The sequence below is a fragment of the Neomonachus schauinslandi genome, chromosome 3 (genome assembly GCF_002201575.2).
Source record: "Neomonachus schauinslandi chromosome 3, ASM220157v2, whole genome shotgun sequence".
Taxonomy (NCBI): domain Eukaryota; kingdom Metazoa; phylum Chordata; class Mammalia; order Carnivora; family Phocidae; genus Neomonachus; species Neomonachus schauinslandi.
The window spans coordinates 138,543,589-138,562,940 of record NC_058405.1 but is presented as its reverse complement, the minus strand read 5'-3'; the positions used below and the strand labels follow the sequence as shown (position 1 = coordinate 138,562,940).

General features: G+C 41.2%; 1 protein-coding gene across 1 annotated transcript in view; it reads left to right on the top strand.

Moving 5' to 3' along the window:
- Nucleotides 1-19,352, top strand: part of PDE11A (phosphodiesterase 11A) — a 375,594-nt gene that overhangs the window by 294,615 nt on the left and 61,627 nt on the right. The window contains exons 13-15 of the mRNA XM_021703017.1: nucleotides 5,175-5,284; nucleotides 14,653-14,743; nucleotides 18,299-18,399. Coding sequence (XP_021558692.1) covers nucleotides 5,175-5,284; nucleotides 14,653-14,743; nucleotides 18,299-18,399 — 302 coding nt within the window. The remainder of the gene's footprint in view (nucleotides 1-5,174; nucleotides 5,285-14,652; nucleotides 14,744-18,298; nucleotides 18,400-19,352) is intronic.

Here is a 19,352-nt window from a genome sequence, read left to right as displayed (position 1 = left end):
TCCATTCACTACTATTACATGGGGTCAGCTTAGAAATGGTAGTATATCCTAGCTGGTTTAAATCTTATGTTGACCAGATGATAGGAAATTATTGGGTAGCCTAGGGTACCCTGTGAATCAATCTAATTGTCTGGGTTTTTTGGATTCCGGTGATTATATGCTCTGGTAGCTGGGAATAGGATTATCCCAACATATGTTTTAGCCCAAGAAAGGATGATCATTGGAAGCCTGCTCAGAGGGTAGTCACAGGCTTTTCTGGAAAGGGTGATGTGAGAACTGGGTCCATATGCCTTGACTATCTCTTTGCTTATATATATGGTATTCACTGCTTTACATTTTTTATATGGACTATGAGGGAATACAGGTGAAAAAACAGATTAATGTAAAGGTCAATAAAACCCATAATTATTGGGTCAAGAACAGAAAAGATATAATTATATTTGAAAATAAAAGAATAAAATAGAGGCAGGCATGGGATAAATACATTAAAATATACTTTTCATGGCCACTGTGTTCTCTTTTGAAAGTATATTGTCCTCAGCAGGCAGTTGACTCTTTCTCCTCAACGTGGGTAAGTGGAGGTCTGAATGGAGAGGGCACAAAGGAAGATGGATGTGGGAGGGGAGGGGCAAATGGACACTTACTGGCAGCTGGACACTTTTCAAGCCCGATGATTCTCAGAAACCATTTACCAGGCAGCTTTAAATCACAGTCAAGAGACAGGTACTGCTTCAGTAATTCAGGTATCACGATTGAGAGAGGTAAATATGTTTGTGACTGTGAGTGGGCTGGACTTCAGGGACTCTTTATTCTGAGGATCTAGAGGTGGGCTCCATGGTCTTTGAACACCATAAACTTATAGAATAATTTCTGGGAAGAGGGAGCATGATTTTTATCAAATTCTCAAAAGTATCCATGATCTAAATAGTTTAAGACCTACATGTGGATTGCCAAGAAGGGGCGAGGGAGGCGGGGGGAGGAGACGGGCTGCATAGAACATTATAGTAAAATATATTCCATCATATTATATAATGGGTGATAACTGATAGCTTAAAAATGACTCAGGATTCTGATCTTGTGTCTATTAGAAGCATTTGCTTTCAACTTCTAATTAAATTTCTAGTCTAATTACCTTTAACATTATCCCTATTCTTACTATTCTAATTCATCAGCTCATTCTAATCAATAACATTTTCACAGGCAGAACCTCTGTAAATTTTAGTGCAGTTCTGTTGTTTATTATAGCACTGATTTCCACAGTATTCTGGATAATTATTTCCTATTTGATAGACTTTCAGGATTTACTTATTATTAGCAAGATCCAAACCCAACAAAGTTTCAAGATGACAGAGATGACAGATAAAAACTTTTATACTCCTTCCTTTCAAAATCACCCCCAAAAAGCAAGGAGAACAAGAAATGGATACACATCCCATATGTTATGGAACCATAATATATGAAGGCAGAAAATGGAGAGAGGATGGCTCATAGCTTAGCAGAGAAAAGGAAGATCTAACCCAAGTGCCTTCAAGGTGAGGGGATAGAGGAAGTGGTACACGTGAGAAACATCTCCCCAGAATCTATCAAGGCTCAGGAACCGGAGGCATCAGATAATTTAAAAAATGGGGTGGGGGCGCCTGGGTGGCTTAGATGGTTAAGCATCTGCCTTCGGCTCAGGTCATGATCCCACGGTCCTGGGATCGAGTCCCGCATCAGGCTCCCTGCTCCTTGGGAGCCTGCTTCTCCCTCTGCCTCTCTCTCTCTCTGTCTCTCATGAATAAATAATAAAATCTTTAAAAAAAATTAATTAAATAAATAAATAATAAATAAATAAATAAATAAAATAAAAAATGGGGTGAAGTGGAGTGAGGAGGTGCTGAAAACTCTGAGTCCCCAAGTCTCCACCCCTTCTCCATGTAGTCAGAGGGCTACTCTTCCCCTCACCTATGCAGGAAACCAGGATATTTGCTGGAGAAACTAAACTGACTTGGGGACACCAGCAAAAGAAAAGTTAGGGTGAGGTACACCCTGAAAATGAGAGAATTAAGTGAAAGTCTACATTCTCAAAGATGAGGAGATACAGTTCTCTTTTCTCAAAATGCCACCACGCACGTTTACACCATTTCCAAGCAAAAGATTGGCAAGTCCAGAGAAAATGAGCTTAGATACTGACATTTAGGGATGTCCAACAAAAGACCAGCTGGCCTTCTGCTCACCTGGTGGTAAGGCCCAGCAATCTACAGATACCACCCCCATGAGCTGGTGTGTGGTGAACATTATAATGCTTTACTCTTATATGAGTAGACGCTCAAGGATATCAGGCATTTGAGGGAAACCAGCAAATATGGAGAAAAAGAGTTTCAGAGGACACAGGCAATCAAGGAGCAGAAGAGAATTTTAGAGGAATTATAATTATTATCTTCAAAAAGATGAGATGAAAATGCATCCATGAGAGAATAGCATGCTACGAGAAAAGGAGCAACAGATAAGAAAATGCTTATAAATTATTACTCCTGGACATTCAGAGGGAAAAGTCAATATGAGCAATGGGAAAGAAGAGACAAGAATATAAAGAGATCAATACAGGAAGTCCAATGTCCAACCAACTGGAGTTCCATTCAAATAGGACCCAAAAAATAGTGAAAAGGAAATTATTTTTTTAAATATAAGATTACAAAAACATTGTACTGAAGAAAATGAGCCTGCAGGTTAAAAAGCCTCACCAAGCAAAACGATGGGGGATAAAAGTCCCAAACCAAAGCATATCTTTGTGAAATTGCCAAAACCCAGGGATAGAGAGAGGATTCTAAGAGAGAGAAAATCAAATAACATCTGATTTGTTAGGAATGAGAATTGGATATACTTCTCAAAAACAGCTTCAGAAGTTAGAAAACAATAGAGCAGTCTTTCAAAATTCTGAGTGGAAATGTTGCAAGCTAGAATTGTCAGGGAAGCTAACAATTGAATAGAGAAATAAAGACATTTTCAATCATGCAAAGCCTCAAAAGTATTGCACTCCCCAGTGTTGAAAAGTTAACACCCTTTCTCATGAAGCCACTGGCAGATGTGCTCCTGCAAAGTGAGGGAGGAACTGAGGAAGAAGAGAGGTGTGGGGTGCAGGACCCTCGAGGTCACCCCCAGGAGAGGAAAGCTGACAGCCCACAGAGAATCCAGACCAAAGAGCAGGACCAGACTACCACAGGGGGTCCCCGGGACAGGAAGGCATCGAAGAAATGCTGTGAGCCTTTAGAGAGCTGTGTAGGATATGAGAAGACTTCGATGTTCAAAGAAATCTTAACTCCAGGAAATAAAAACATTTACATCGGAAAGGAAACAAACCTTGGATACTAGTTGGCTCAGCTGTGAATATTTATATGGAGAGTACGGATCTGGATTGCATTGTGAGTGTGAGGGGAGGGAAGAGAGGAAGGGAAGAGAATTCTCACCTGTCACAAGACATCAGTGTTTAAGGGTAAACTCTGGCACCTGGATGCTGGGAGCTTGCCCACCTCTGCCACGTACTAGCTGTGAGTCCTTGGGCACATTACCTAGCTTCTCTGTGCCTCAATTCCTTCATCTGTACCTGGGGATAACAGTAGTTCCTAGGACCACAGGGCGGTGGTGAGATTTAAGTCAGTGAAACAGTTGGAGAGCTCTTAGGATTGTCGGCACAGAAGGAGGACTATATACATACTTGATGAATAACCAAGTGCTAATAATACGGACATACTATCTAGAAATATGGTAGGAAATAACTACCAAATTAGGGAAAGATTAAGTGCCTTTGGGAGTCAGGAAGGGGAAAGGATGAGAGACTACTGTTTTTGATTTGAAACCTCTTACCATGATTTGATTTTTGTTTTATAACTATTCAGGTAATACTCCAAGTAAAATAAAATTAACTTAAAATGAGCAGCCAACTCCAAATTTTAAAATGAAGGGGCGCACACAGCTTTGCTGGAGGCTATTTCATCCCTCCCCCGACAATTTATTAACATTCCCATTTGCTGTGCTAGTGAAATTATGTGTATTTCTAAATGTAGCAAGGGACCCAACTTAATTTTTAAAAATAAAATTGTCAACACAAAAACTTATTATTCAGTTATTTCTGCAATAAAAATGTAATCAATTAAAAAACAAGGTTTTCATTGCTCTAAAGGAGTGTCTTACAGATACTACCTATTGGTCCAAGGTTTGGGGAAAAAACATACACGAAAAAGGAAGCAATTTGAACTCCACTTTCCCCCTCCTCCTGCCCTCTGATAAAGATTTTAATAAGTAATGAAATGGGAGACTTAACTGAGTAAAAAGGGGAAAACATAAAGGCTTTGGGTCAAGAAAATGCATAGACTTGTGTTTCCAGAGGCTCACTTCCTCTTCTAAACTAACCGAAGGACAGCAGGAACCAACCAACCTTGGTTCTGTAATTACATCACGCTGATCCCCAAAGATCTCACATCCAGCCTATGCATTCCACGAGCATGCTACCATAGGCTAATAAAAAAGGGATTCCATGCAATAATACTCCACCTGATGCTCAATCTGCATTGCCTAATCGTCTGCCAAATCCTAGCTTTCAAGACGTACCCTGCCTTATTATCTGTATAAATTTAATCTGTCTTCCAAGCTAATATGAATTAAGGTAGTCACAAGATAACTTCTCGAATATTATCATGTAGCAATCTGAGTACCTCTAAGTTGCTTCTTTTAATATACATGTATATATGAAAGGTGTTTTCTTTTGCCTGCCTTCCTTTGAGTGGCCATTGATGGATATAGCATTCACTTCTCAATTCACAGCCCTCTTTTCTCCTCATACCACTAGATGCTCATCATTGCAATGTAGAATTACAAAACACATTTTGCTCTGGGCGGCTGCCAAACTGTCACTGTATCCGGATAGTGCTGCCTCTTCTCTAAAAAGGGAACAAAATAGTCTGAACTGTGTCCTGGTGTGCCAGGGTGGGCCACCATGACAGCCAGCTAATTCATCACTGTGGGGACCTTAGGCTCTGCAACTGACCACCCAACTGACTGTCATCGAAGGGGGTGGCAGTTAATCATTTCCTTAAATGATGTGAGTATGAAAACGGAGCAGACTGTTGCTCAGAGGACAAACCTGATCCATCCTCCCTGCCCCGAGTAGTGACTGTGCCATTTTCCCTTCTTCCCAGACCGCAGGGTTTCAAGAGATTCTGACCGAGGTGGAAATTTTAGCGGTGATTGTGGGATGCCTGTGTCATGACCTTGACCACAGGGGAACCAACAATGCCTTCCAAGCTAAGTAAGTGTTCTAATTGTTGTTATTTTAATGCATTTGCCTTTCTGTTCAGAGCCAAAGGTGACGAGTGCTAAAGAGTAAAGCATTAATATCTGGCATCTGAGGCCAAGGCCACGCAGACTTGGGTGTGCATGTCATGGGGCTCATCCATCTTTATAATTCCCTATTCTTCTTTTAATTGCAAATTTGCCCTTCATGTCATGCTTGTTGATTTGGTCTGTCTCTGTTGACCTCAGTCAGATAACAAAGCTCAGATTTTAAAGGGCCTATTTTTTTTTTCTCCCAGAATATTTGCCTTCATGGCATTATAAGCATCTTGGACTTGCTACTCTCAAAATCGGGTTTTGAGACCATTAAAATAAAAGTGGTCTTAAGAAATTTTATGAAGCAAAATATCTTTCTTCACCCAATAGAATCTCTTGCAGGTTCTTTAATGGTGAGTTTGTATAAACTGCAGTGAAGTAAAGCGACATGAGGAATAGGGTCTCTGCTGCTCTCATCCGTCTTCCCACAGAAAGGTGGGAAACAAAGGATTGCATCAGAACCGGGGATGTGCGAGCACATAATGTGCACAGACAGAATAATCTGCCCCTAAGCAAGTTGGACTGGCCAAGATAACCGTTGCTCCATGGCTCACGCTGTGGCCAAGGCCGTAGAATGTATGGGTGCTGGAAATAAGACCAAAACCCCAATCTCCCAACTTAGATCGAGGATCCAGTTTCAATGTTCTTTTTACTCTCTGTTTGCAAACAAAATGATATGTTAGCTCAGACTCTGGAGCAAAAAGTTTGGGGATGGAGAAGTTAAGGCAGGCTTCAACAAAGAAGTAAGATAACTGTCAGGTGACTGATTTCGAAGCCCCTGAACAGGTCTGCCTCCACAGTCTGAACTTCAACAGCCCACTGAATGTCAACAGCGCACCACTTACTTTGTTCCTGGAACATCTACCTATTGAGTCCTTGGAGTCCTGGCATCTTGCATTTACTCCTGATCGAGCAAATGAATTTTTATCTTATTCACTTCTCTATGCATCCTGGATCCTATTATAGCCCATCACTTCAACTCTCTCTTCTCAATATCCTATGATTTCTTGACCCTCTTAACCTGCTGTGACATCTACTCTGCAAAGACTCAGCCCCGGCTCAATCAAACAATTCAATTTCTTGCTACTCTACCTAGATTTTTAAAGGCTTTGGAAGAAAATGTCACGGTTGCGAGAGTCTGAGACATACCAGATATATATTGTCCCAACTCAGCTGGCGGCTCTGTACTCCCCGCTGATCTTTCTGCGTCCCCAGCCAGCTCCATCCCCCATTGCTCTTAGCAGTTATGTGTACCAAACTCTTCTCCCTTCCTAAACCAGCCCCTGTCTACCACCACCCCCGCACCACTCAGCAGATCACCTTGCCTCCTCCTTCACCGAGAAAATTGAGGCCATCAATTGAGCACTCCCTCAATTTCCTCCCCTGCCATGTAGAAACTTATCTGTCTGGCCGCATCCTTTCATCCTTCCCTCCTATGTCAGCCAAAGAGCTGTGCTGCCTCCCGTCTGAGGCTAATCCCTCCACCTCAGCTTTGGGTGCCTTCCTTGCCCCCTCCTGCGGGACCCCACTCCATCAATCTTCCTCTCTCTGCCTTGTGTCTCCTTCCCCTTCCTACTAGTGCTCAGCATCCTGTTAATGTGAATGATTCCCCCCCATCTTGAAGAAGCCCACCTCGATCCCCACTTCTCCCTCTGGCTTCCGTCCTCTTTCTCTTCCTTCCTTTCCAGTCAGTCTTCTTGGAGAGTTGTCTGTTCATTGTCTTCACTTCCTCAGCCCCTGCCTTCCACATGGCTTCCAGGGCCGCTTTACCAGGGAAGACCACCAATGGCCCCTTTTCCCAAAGCTTCTTTCTTGGTCCTTCTTGCCCTCAGGCACATTTTGCCACTCCCTCCTTCTGAGAACTCTCTTCCTACTGGAGTCCCCCACTCTCTTCTTTTCCTCTATCCCAGTGAATGGCAGCACCAGAAATCCACAAGGGACCCATATCTTCTCCCTAGCACCCTTCAAAGTCTAAATCTCTGCATCCTTACTCTAACTGCTGCTTCTTCACATCTGTCCTGGATTGCTACAACAAGCAGCCCAACTTCCCTCCTCCGGTTTTCCCCCTCCCTGGCACTCCAGAATAATCTTTATAATTCACGAATATTCTGACTAGATCACTCTCCTGCTTAAAAGACATTCACTGGCCTCCTGTGACTTTCAGGATAATGTTCAAATTGCTTACATTAGCCTCTGAAGGTCCTTTTCAGTCAGGCTTCTGCCCATTTTCCTGGCCCAGCGCCCACTCCTTCCACCCCCACCCCCATCAGCACATCAGTGTTCCAGACACAGGGGCTATTTGGAGTGCTCGAGAGGGTCCAGTTAGTCACCTCTCTCTGATCCCCGGTATGCCACCTGCCTTGTCTGGAATGCCCTTCTTCTCCTTTCCCCAAAACTCCTCTGAAAGCATCACCCTCCGGGCTTTATCCCTGAGGTACCATCCCCTTTGCAATTTTCTGTGCCCACATAATGCCCTCTGCTTTTTCAAAAGTATGCATCTCACTACATTTTAATTGCTGATTTACTGCTGTGTCTTTCCTTCTTCTTGAGTACCTGTAATGCGTAACAAGTACCAAGAGCATAAGAAACACACAAGGAATGTTTGATGAGTGAATGAATGAATGATGAATGGATAAATGGATGAGATTTTATTTTAACTAATTTAACAATTTTAATATAGCTTTTCAATAAAGTTTCCTGATTTCTTAAGTATAATCTTTTATAGATTATTATAAAACATAGTATTTATACACAAAGGTTTGATGTTGCACTTAAGACAATAGTGTCCCTGGGGCCTACTGAAGTGTAAACTGAGTATACTTTCATTACAGAGTCTGACAATTTCTTATGTTTGAGTTCCTGTGTCTGCATTTCATTATTTTTTAGGATGCCTCTCTCTCTCAGGTCAATGGCATCACTATCAGTGTATCTTCCTTTAGCACACTCTCTCCAGCCCCCTACCATTCTGCCACTTATGCATAAAGAAGAAATAAATGTATTAGAATTATATTCATGAAACAAGACTGAGCACCTTGTGGGTTCTTTTTAAGAATCAAGTGCACAATGCTTGTGCTTAGATACCAAAGTCCCCTCCCAGAGAAAGCCTGTGTATCACACTGAGAATGACAGCCCTTCTTGCCAGTTGACCTCTCAGCATTTTGGACTGAGAATACACACAGCTAATCATATTTTATCTGCTAGGAATGATATTGACTCAGTTAGCTGTTGAGATCCAAGATGCAGATCCACAGAGACTTGGGAGCTCTAGGCTGCCATTCTGGGAAAGCCATGATGACCACATCAAGTAGATAAGAGAGACAAGAAAGGGAATCTGCAGAGAGAAGAGAAGAAGTAGATATCCAGAGAGAAACAGAAAGAGATTGTACAACCCTAGAGAAAGACAGAGAAAAAGCAGACTTGATCCATGCTTTCCACATCTCTCCTCCCTTTCCAGGAGACCCAACCACACTTGTGATAATTGGGCTCTGTCAGAGTTCATTTTATCTTTTAATCAACCTTCTCTTTAGTGAAGCTGCTTCTAATGGATTTCTGTTCTTTGCAACTAACAGTCCCTGAGACCAAGAGAAGAACTACGATGTGTTGTTTCCTACTTCCAGGGCTCACCAACATAGCTACAGGGCAGATATTTTTTGTCTCCATTTAAGAGGGAAGGCCTGAGCCTCAGGAAAGTAATTAACTTGCCCAAATTCATACATCCAGAATGTGGTAGAATGGCATTTGGACTGGGCTATCTGATTCCGAAAGCCATTCTTTAACCACTGCATCATACTCTCTTTCGTGACTTTGTGATATTTATTTGGGGCCTTTGAGCTTCCAGTTTATTGGCTGCCTTGCCATATATGTGAGCCCTGGAAAACTAAAATATATTTTGACATCCAGCAAATCAAGACACAGAGCCATAAACAGTCATAGAACTGAACTAAACCTTGGTAGTCATATCTTTTTTCAACACCTTAATTTTACAAAAATGGAAACTAAGGTTCCCAATCTCAAGCGACTGGTGTAAGAGTAAACAACTTTCAACATATGAGATAGGTATTAAGTTGATGATACTAGAATTCAGTTGTTTTTTTTTTTTTGGCATCCTCATACCACATGATCAAATCTACCCATTCCAAGATAGTCCAACGTGTTTCCTCGAGACGATTAAACTTGTACACAATTTACCAGCTCATGGGATGTCCATCAGCCCTGCTTCTACCTAAGAGAGTCACTTTTGCACCCAACCTCAGTTAAAATTTCCTTCAACAGTGAATACTGGAAGAGACCTTTTACATCATGGGGAAGGGATTACCTTTTTATTGATTAGAATAAGACTTATTCAGTAAGTGTGCCATTGTTTAGAAAAACCCTAAGAAGAAATCTAATCCTTATTTCCTTTGTTATTCCACAATAATTGAGTGCTTTATTGTGCAAGGCTCTGTGCTAGGCATTGTGGGAGAAATAAAGAAGTATAACAAAGAGTCCCTTCCCTTAAAGTATTCACAGGATAATTCCAACCTTTCAAGTGATTTGGAAATGGGATTTAAATGCACCAATTATTATGTGGCAAAGCATACAGTACCTTTTATTCATATATAAGGCTATAAAGAAACAAGAGACATTTAGCAAGGGACAAATTACTATATAAAATGCAAAATGCCTCTACAATAAAAAGTTGTGACTTTAGTTATAGCACAATATGATTTATTCTCTTAGCCTTTCTGATGAGTAAACCTTTGCATTTTCATATTTTATTCTAAATTTTTAAGTATTGGAGCGCGTGCAGTGAATGATCAATAGGCAGAGAGGGCTGCTATCCCACCATGCTTGGCAAGTCCTCTGTGAACACCTCTCTCCTGTTTTCTCCAGGGACCACGTTTCCCACTCATCTCCCTCTCCATTACAGCTGCCCCCGATGATTAAATATCAGTACCAAGCAGCTCTGTAGTATATTCTCCTAGGAGACTTCTTCTATTCATTTCTAGCATAATCTCTTATACTCATTTATTGGGAATGAAAACCCATCTTGTCGCTTTCGGCCAGGTCCCAGAAGTGAAAGCCTGGGGCACATTAATCTGCCGTGACAGCCTAATCCCATTCCTCACCACCTCCCAGCAATTCTCAATTTCCTAATTACCTTTCATAGTTTTCCTTTTAAAACTTTCCCATAAGCCACGGCCACACACTTCCATTACATCTCTCTTTATGCACATCTAGCAAACTTATGCACGTTTTTGCACTTTTTTTTTTTTTTTCCTGCTCCCTGTGCAAAGTGCTGAATGCCTGTAGGGAAAGAATTTTCACTTCAATGTTTCTTTTTAGTAAGTGTCTCCTTGGTGTGTCGCCTATCCAAAAATGAAAAACTTTAGTATGTTGTGATGACCTAATCAATAATGAGCATCATGAATAATCACATGTATAAATATTCCTGTGCTTTTGGCATTTGGATATATAATATGGATATCCACAATTTGGAGCTATACATAGCTCCACATTTGGATATGTAATATTTTTGTAATTACACTGTGTGTGCCCCAAAGCTCTTATATGATGGGTATACTTACCACAGACAATTAAGATGAAGCCTGGTGTTAAAGTTCACTTTTTCCATATGAAATTGATTTGGGTATCTTTTTCATATTTTACATGGAAAACTGGAAGTATACCTTTACACAAAACATATTACATGAAAGACATGGCCTCTTTTAAAAAATGGTTTTATGATAAAGTAAAATTGGTTAATACTGCATATTATATTCCTCGCCTGCCAAATCACAATGTATTTTCACATATTGATACCATTGGGAAAACCTACAATAAAAAAACAGCTTAACTTTTTAAACCCAGCATTTTGACCATGGGACTTTTTCATTTCTGCCCACATGCCATTTAATATTTCAAAGAACTAATATTCTGCAGACTACTTTTTGATAAGGTATATCCTAACAGACACATTTTATTTTTTGCCACTTTCATCAAGTTTAATGTCTATGGGCTTCACTCCTGCAGCCCTAGGAGCTTCATAGCATGTACAGTGGCAGGTATAGGAAACATCCTCAGTGAGACTTGGCCTGAGAGAAAAAGCACCAAGGGGTTTTGCAGTCTTAGAAAAACTGACAAAGACCAAATCTAATAGTGTAAACAAAGGATCCATATGGAAATGGAAGTATTCCTGCTTATATGGTTTTACTCTAGAAAACTGAAGTAGGTTTAGTCTCACGCTCTCTTCTATGAACGCTAAGACGGCACCTTGTTTGCAGAAAGGTGAGCATTATTAGTGCAAGTCTAATCCGAGAATGTCTCCTACAAAATTATAGGGGATGGTGAGCTTCCTTAGGGCAAGAGCCAAGTCTTATTTGGCTTTGTATTCCACATGCCTGCAGCCTGGCTTTGTGAAAGTCATCAATCCTTATTGGGTGAATTAATGATAGATGAATGAATGAATGAATGAATGAATGAATCACAATGTCTTCCTGCACTTTTGTAGCCTTACTCTGCTTCAGTTGCAAAATCTACATATTTTTGTGATGAACTCAGTATTGTGTGAGAGTCGGAAGAATATAAGATGGAATTACAAAGGGAACAAAGAGGGAGCCTGCTGTTGAAGATGCTCAGATGGGGGACAGTCACATGGCTGCATTTGCAGGAACACCTGAGAGGGCTTGTGACGGAACGCAGTACTCAGAAGCCCTATGGATCTGGGGAAGGGGGAGAGGAGCAATGTAGGAGGCACCAGAGTATTCATTATAAGGTGTCCCCTGGTTAAGGGAGGGAACATTCTACTCATCCTGAAAGAAGAAAATATAATTTGTGATCATCTAGCTGGTTTAACTTTTGTGAGGTCTGCTAAACCAACATGATAAAGGAAGAGAGAATATTTTGCATTGTGACCTGAGCTCTGTTATCAGGATTCACACCACTAAGTGAGGTGCAACTGGGCATGGCTGGTGAATAGAAACAAGTCACAGGACTCTGAGCCTGTGGTTAGCAGTTATACAAGTAGAATTCTCTTTACATTTTGAAATCTTCTTTCACTGATGACAACCAGCTTGGCAAAAATGGAGACTCAGTAGCAGAAATGAGAAAGTTATCTTTCTCATGATGCAATGAGAAAAAAGTTACAAGCTTGGGTTCCAGTCCAGAACTGGTACCTGCCAGCTGTGAGATCTTGGGAAAGCTGCGTAACTCTTCTGAGCCTCGGTTTCCTCATCTGTCAAATGAGAAAAATAACACCTCTTTCGTGGCTGTTGTCAGGACTAGATGAAATAATACAGTAAGTTGTTAATATATTGCCTAGTGTATGATAGGTAGGTATTCATGATAGCTAGCATTGTTAAAGACATTATCACAAAATATGCTAACATGCTTATTACTGTCAACTTTCCAATTCCAACTATAATCTCTAGCCATACCACTGTAAGCTTATTAGCCAAGCAGCTAATATTTTTTAAGCACCTGTTCCATGCCAGGCAATTGGATGTGACATGCGCATAACACATCCTAGAATTTCAAAAACCAAAACAAAGGCATACAGTGTACACTTTGAAAAATGTATTTTCATAAAAATTAGCTCTGATAGAAAATAGTAACTAAAATTAAATATTAATTAATCATTGATTACTAAGATTAGCCTAACAAATTTTCACTTATTAAATGGTATAGATTAAGGTAAGACTTAAAGAAATAACACATACCCGATTAAAATCTAGTTCCCTCCTTACCAACTCTATTCATAATAATCCTTATGGACCCTGTGCTTCTCCCAACATGTAGTGAGTTCTGAGTCTTTCCAAGCATCACAGCTCCCTGGTCTCCTGATCTGGCTGGGGATCTTGGGGATGGAGGGCAGCTCATGACCAAAATCCTTCACATTGCACATAAATGCAGTTCTTGCTCCTCTCATTAGCAGGGCAGACTGTGAGCTGTCAATCTCTGGCATTTCCAAGTAAAAGCTAAATTGCCCTTTTAACATCCAAACTCCCTGGAATGAGCAGGAAAGAATACAAGGACCTGGATGGGTCGTTAGTCAGAGTCCCAGGACTGCCCTTTAAACTATAGGATTCTCTGGACCTCTCTTGGCTCTTAAGATGCTCTAATTCCTAATCCACAAGAGCTGGAAATGAACACACTTGGACGTTTCCAACAAACACTTTGCTGAACTGATATTGTTGAGAATTAAGTTTTACTACATGAGCAAAATTTACAGATATTTCAAAATGATTTTTTCAAGTATCAATTAACATTTTTTTCTTTTTTTTTTTTTAGATTTTATTTCTTTATTTGACAGATAGACACAGCGAGAGAGGGAACACAAGCGGGGAGAGTGGGAGAGGGAGAAGCAGGCTTCCTGCTGAGCAGGGAGCCCGACGCAGGGCTCGATCCCAGGACCCTGGGATCATGACCTGAGCCAAAGGCAGATGCCTAACCAACTGAGCCACGCAGGCGCCCCTCAATTAACATTTTCTTTTCGCAGATGGAAATATATATGGGTTTTAATTGATTTACTAGACTGCAGTCTACTACATGTCATGCATTATGACAGGCACTTACAAATATTTTATTTTATTTTCATAAATAATAGAAGGTAGGTAGCATTATCATAATTTTAGAGACAAAGAAGCTGAATCTTAAAGCACCCAAGTAATTGTCCAAAGCTATTACCAAGAGCCGGGGTCTGACTCCAAATCCAGGGAATTTACCAGAGTTCTACCCTGAGATATAATGGGGCTGTGGGCTGGGAAACCATAGTAGAAGCTTGTCGGCCGTACATGTAGCAGTTAAATGGGCTCTGCCAGTATTCCCAAGGGCTTTCCCATGGAGCGTCAAATACATCTAGTATAAGACAGTTAGTTGTTCTGGGCGCTCAGAAGCTACATAAGGTTTAGTTCATGAAGCGTACCCTGATCCCCTGAGCTAGAAATTATGTCTTTTGTCCTCAGATCATCCACAGCACTTTGCTTGGACCTGGAACACTTTCTATGGTATCTGGGTATCTGGGTTATGTGCATTATTTTTCCTTATGACCACATCTCATCTTCCTTACTAGTCTGTAAATTTCTTAGCAACATGGACTTGGTCTCATTTATTGTTGTATCATCCACAGGCTCTAGCCTAACACATAGAAGTTTTTCGAAATATTTCCTTCGAACTACGCAGTTTCCTGAGAATGTAGATGCTTATGTTCCTTTGCCAAAGCAGGAAAAGCAGTTGGATCCAAAGAGCTGGTGTGGGAGAATTGCTGGCAGGTGGAGGGCCCGGGTCACTCACCCTTCTGTCCTCTTTCAGGAGCGGCTCTGCCCTGGCCCAACTCTACGGAACTTCCGCTACCTTGGAGCATCACCATTTTAACCATGCTGTGATGATCCTTCAAAGTGAGGTACAGACCTAATATTCTGCTTCTCCCCTTGACAGAAAACCAATAAAACAATGTTTGCTACCTCTTTCTTTTTAATGCCACAGGTAGATACGGGGAAGAGGGACACGTTTTTTTTTTAGGCCAAACGATTGTTTTTCTTGGTGGCTTTTTAAAATTCTTTCAGATGCCTGATTAAGAACCTTATTCAGATTCTTCCTGAGCGGATTTCATTTGGGTCTCATTATTGGTAAGAAGACTTTCCAGGTCCACTTGGCAGAGGAGACTGCTTATATAGCTTGTCACCGAAGCACAGTCTTACCTTCCTGAAGGAATACAGAAGCCCGCTGACAGAGTGACTTGGTCCAAGTAGTGAGCGGCCCAACATTCCCATTTCGCGAAATCCAAAGCCATTTTAAAAGACGGTAGAAGTGGAAACAGGGAGAGAAAGTTACACTTTATTAGCACAATTGAGAAAGCTATAAAAGATAAAAGAATCCAAAATTGCTGGTGGGAGCAGTCTGAAAGTGAGAATTGCAGCTAAACTTGAGACCCAGGGCTAAAGCCATATGCCTTATTTTGTTTCACGTGGCAATGCAGGAGTTGAAAATAGTTGGGCTTTTGTACTTTGAGCTCTCCACGGAGAAAAAGAAAAACCACTAACTGACTCTGGCTGAGGCCTCTGTGTTTTAAATTGCCAGGAAAGGATCTGTTTAATTTTCTGCAGGCGTACAGACTTTTTTTTTTTTTAGGCCAAGAAGGGATCATCTGTTCCCCATTATTTGTCAGTTCTCTAGCTGTGCCATTAATTATTATTATTATCATCATTAAGGCCCTGCTTCGCTGGAATAGCATCATTAAATATGGAGGTTTTTTTCCTCCAGCCTATCTTGAGAAAGCATGCCTTTTGCAATATCACGAAAGCCTTCTTCGACCCCATAAAGGAGAGTCAGCACTCCGGAACCCAGTGAGGCTGGGAAAGGGCAAAACCGCTGGGGGAGATGTATTTTCAGTTGGGAATGAAACATCAAGGGTTAGGCTCTCAGTAACTCTGACAGAAACCAGCATCTCAGCATCTGCAGCTCTGGAATTTTCCTATGTAAGCCATGTTTCAGCTCAGCGCTGTGGAAGAAAGAGTGTAGAAGGGAGGGTGAGGAGCTTGGGTGCAGACTGTCTTTTCTGTGCCTCTGACCCCAGGAACTCCCCCCTTCAGAACGACAGAGATTAGAAACAGGGTGTTAGGGTTTTCAGAGGGTCATTTGTTTGTTTCCTGGGAAAAACAAACCCCACTAACTCAGAATTTGGCTTCATACAAACAAAACACATTGGCTGGTCTTCACTCCAGGGTTCTCTATGAAGAACAATAATAACGGAACTGCGCCCTGAGCAACTGGTGTGTGGGTTGGGGCCTGGCGCTCCCCCGACATCCGCTCCCGCCCCGCCCCTCAGAAAGGCAAACATGCAGATATCATTATCACCCTGCTTTTCAAATGAGGCAGCGGCAGGGCGAAAAGTTGCTCCAGACCTTGCTCCCTCCACATTTGGTTTTCTTTTCATCAGTACCACTGCTCCCTAAACAAGGAGTAGAAGCAGTATTTCAGGGAGGCAGACCTGTTTCAGGGACCAAACCCTTGAGGCACTGTAGAAGGTCAATTTGCATATAAGCAATACTCTGCAAATTAGCTATTCTTTTTATTAAAGCTTATCTTTATCACTCTGTTAGGTGTAAATTGTGTCAGTTACTCTATGTCCTTTAAAATTGGTAAAGCATGCTCTCTCACAAAATGATCAAGATCCTCAGGGCTCCTGGGTGGCTCAGTCGGTTAAGTGTCTGCCTTCGGCTCAGGTCATGATCCCCGGGTCCTGGGATCGAGTCCCGCGTCGGGAGCCTGCTTCTCTCTCTGCCCCTTCCCCCTGCTCATGCTCTTGCTTGTTCTCTCTCTCTCTCTCAAATGAATAAATAAGTCTTAAAAAAAAAATCCTCAAATTCAGACCAACTGTCTCCTGAACTCCACATAGTTTTTACTGTAACTTACTCCTAAAGGCTATATTTCTTTCACCAGGAGATGCTAGACACACGGGTCTGGATCCGGGTGATGACTTTTCCACGGCTTCCACCCACTTTCTCCCAGGTCCCCAGCACACGAGCCCATGATTGATCCATGGGGCAAGGCTCAGGCAAAGAAACCCGCGCAGAATTATGGCGTGGCCTACCTTTAGTTATTTGTCTTCTTCCTAATGGCTGAATTAAGGGTCTGGAAGAGTTCATTTAAAAATTATTATTAATATTGGACCTGGTCCCAGGTGAAACCAATATATTCTAGTCTTTAAGGAGTGGAGGGTTCACCCAATGAGATAAATTAACCCAGGGAAGGAGATTATCATCTGGTGCCTGGTAAGAACTAATTTGCTAATTGATATTCTGGTCCCCTGAAAGAATTAATTTACCTCTTGGTGGAGAATAGTTTATTCTCAGGCAGTCATTCTGCCCCTTCCTTCTGCAGCACCTTCTGGCTCTCAACACCGGGTTTAAAACTCCTCTGGTTCCCGGTCCTCGTGTTTATGAGTTCATAATTCATGCTAAGAAAACCCGATCAATGAAAAAGTCCCTGACTTTCAAAACAGATTAAGTGAATTGTCAGTCATTTTACACAATGATTTTTTTTTTCACTTTATAAAAACATTGCAGAACTGCCTAATGTAGCTAAAACAAATTTTGATGAAAAGAAGTATGCTTTCCAAAGGTATGGAGATACAGATCCTAGGTAAAAGTCATCTTACCAGTCCCAAGAACTACGCCAAGAACCGTATCTTATACATTCTAGCCACTCAGTAATTACATACTGAGCTTAAACTACCACACACTTCATTGGGATGTATATTCACAGTTTCACACAGGGATTCTCAAACTCGGCCGTGTTGCCATGCAGGGCCAGGTAAATCTTTGTTGTGGGGTCTTTCCTGTGCATTGTGAGAGATTTAGCAGCATCCCAGTCCTCTACCCACCAACAACACACCCAGTCAGTGTGACAATCAAAAGTGTCTCTAAGCGTTGCAGGAAGTCCCCATTGCCAAAATCACCCTCAGCTGAGAACCACTGGTCTAAGGTTTTTTTTCTTCTTCTTGAAGTCCTTTGTTGCCGTAGCAGGTGCTCCCCAAATGCCAACTTTAGTCTTTATTAGAGAAACTAGTGTTCATTTTAGAGTCAGAAAGATTCCCAAATGTTTTGCCAACTTCTACACTCAGTAAATTCCACGGGAAGTGGCAGTCAAATGAAGTTGTCGGCACAAACATATCCACAGTAAGTTTAAAGATTTTCACAGTTTTCTATTTAGGACTAATAAAGTCTAATAAAGAATAATAAAGTGCCCCCCGGTAGTCCTCGAAAATGATTGCACTTTCCGGCTTTGCTCTGTCTGCCAGAGAATCTTTTTGTACTTGCACAAAATGTCATTAAATTGTCTTAAATGGTTTTATCAGGTGCCCATACTTTTTTCTTTTTTTAATATAGGAAACACATGTAATCAACAACCTCAGATTTAATGTTGTCTTTTGTGACTTTTTACTTTCTCATTACAGGGTCACAACATCTTTGCTAATTTGTCCTCCAAGGAATATAGTGACCTTATGCAGCTTTTGAAGCAGTCAATATTAGCAACGGACCTCACGCTGTACTTTGAGTAGGTATTGGCATTTGATCTATTTGACAAATGGATATTGAAAATTTCATCCTGTAATTAATTTTCAGGTCCATATTGGGGGTTGCTTGTTTTTCTAACACTGGTATCAGTGTGTAAATGAGCTAAACGTTTTGTTGTTGTTTTCCCCTCATCTAAATGAACTTCATCAAGGTGGTATCTGTAAGACAAGAAAATCAGGGCTACCATGTGAGATTTATAGCTTTCTTCTATTTTATGAGCTTTGTGTGAAATTTTGACTCTGAAGCTAAGCGATGGCCATTTTTATTTTAGAGACTGGTGAAGATTGCTACTTTGGACTATTATTTCTGGTCAGATCCATAATAGTGTTGATGATGCTAATGAAAGATTTGTTGCTGAAAGCTTGACTTGAAATCCAAGTCTTCCTTTCTTGCTTCTCCTCTAGTTCTCTTTCTCAGAAGAGCTGTCCTCCTTTTCTCCAAAGTTCAAGCCTCCATCTGAGCTGGAAATTCCATTGCTCTTATTTCCTCTGAGACCTGCTCCATCAGGTATCACCTATTTCAGCAGCCTGGAAGTCTCTTCCTTCACCAAAAGGCAGAGTTTCCTCTTAAAGACCCATTTCTCTTCCTTAAAAAATTCTTTCACTTGATCCCATGGAGATCTTTAATTGTTTTTCAATTTACCTTTCTTTTACTGCCTACCTTTTAAAATGAATGGAACACGTTACTACCTTTACTTTCCTAACACGTATTTACACTTCGAAGACCAATGTGCCCTTTCACATTCAACCAAAATTGCTCTTTCAGAAGTCACCAGAGACTTCCTTGTCCTCAAATTCAATGTCCTTTACTCATTTCTGATATTGTCTAGCTTTGTTGAGACCTCTAAAGGTTTATGGACTTCTCACTATCATTTTCTACCGTCTTCTCTTCCCCAACATCTGGCTGCTTTTCTCCTTCCTTTTCTGGGTTCTT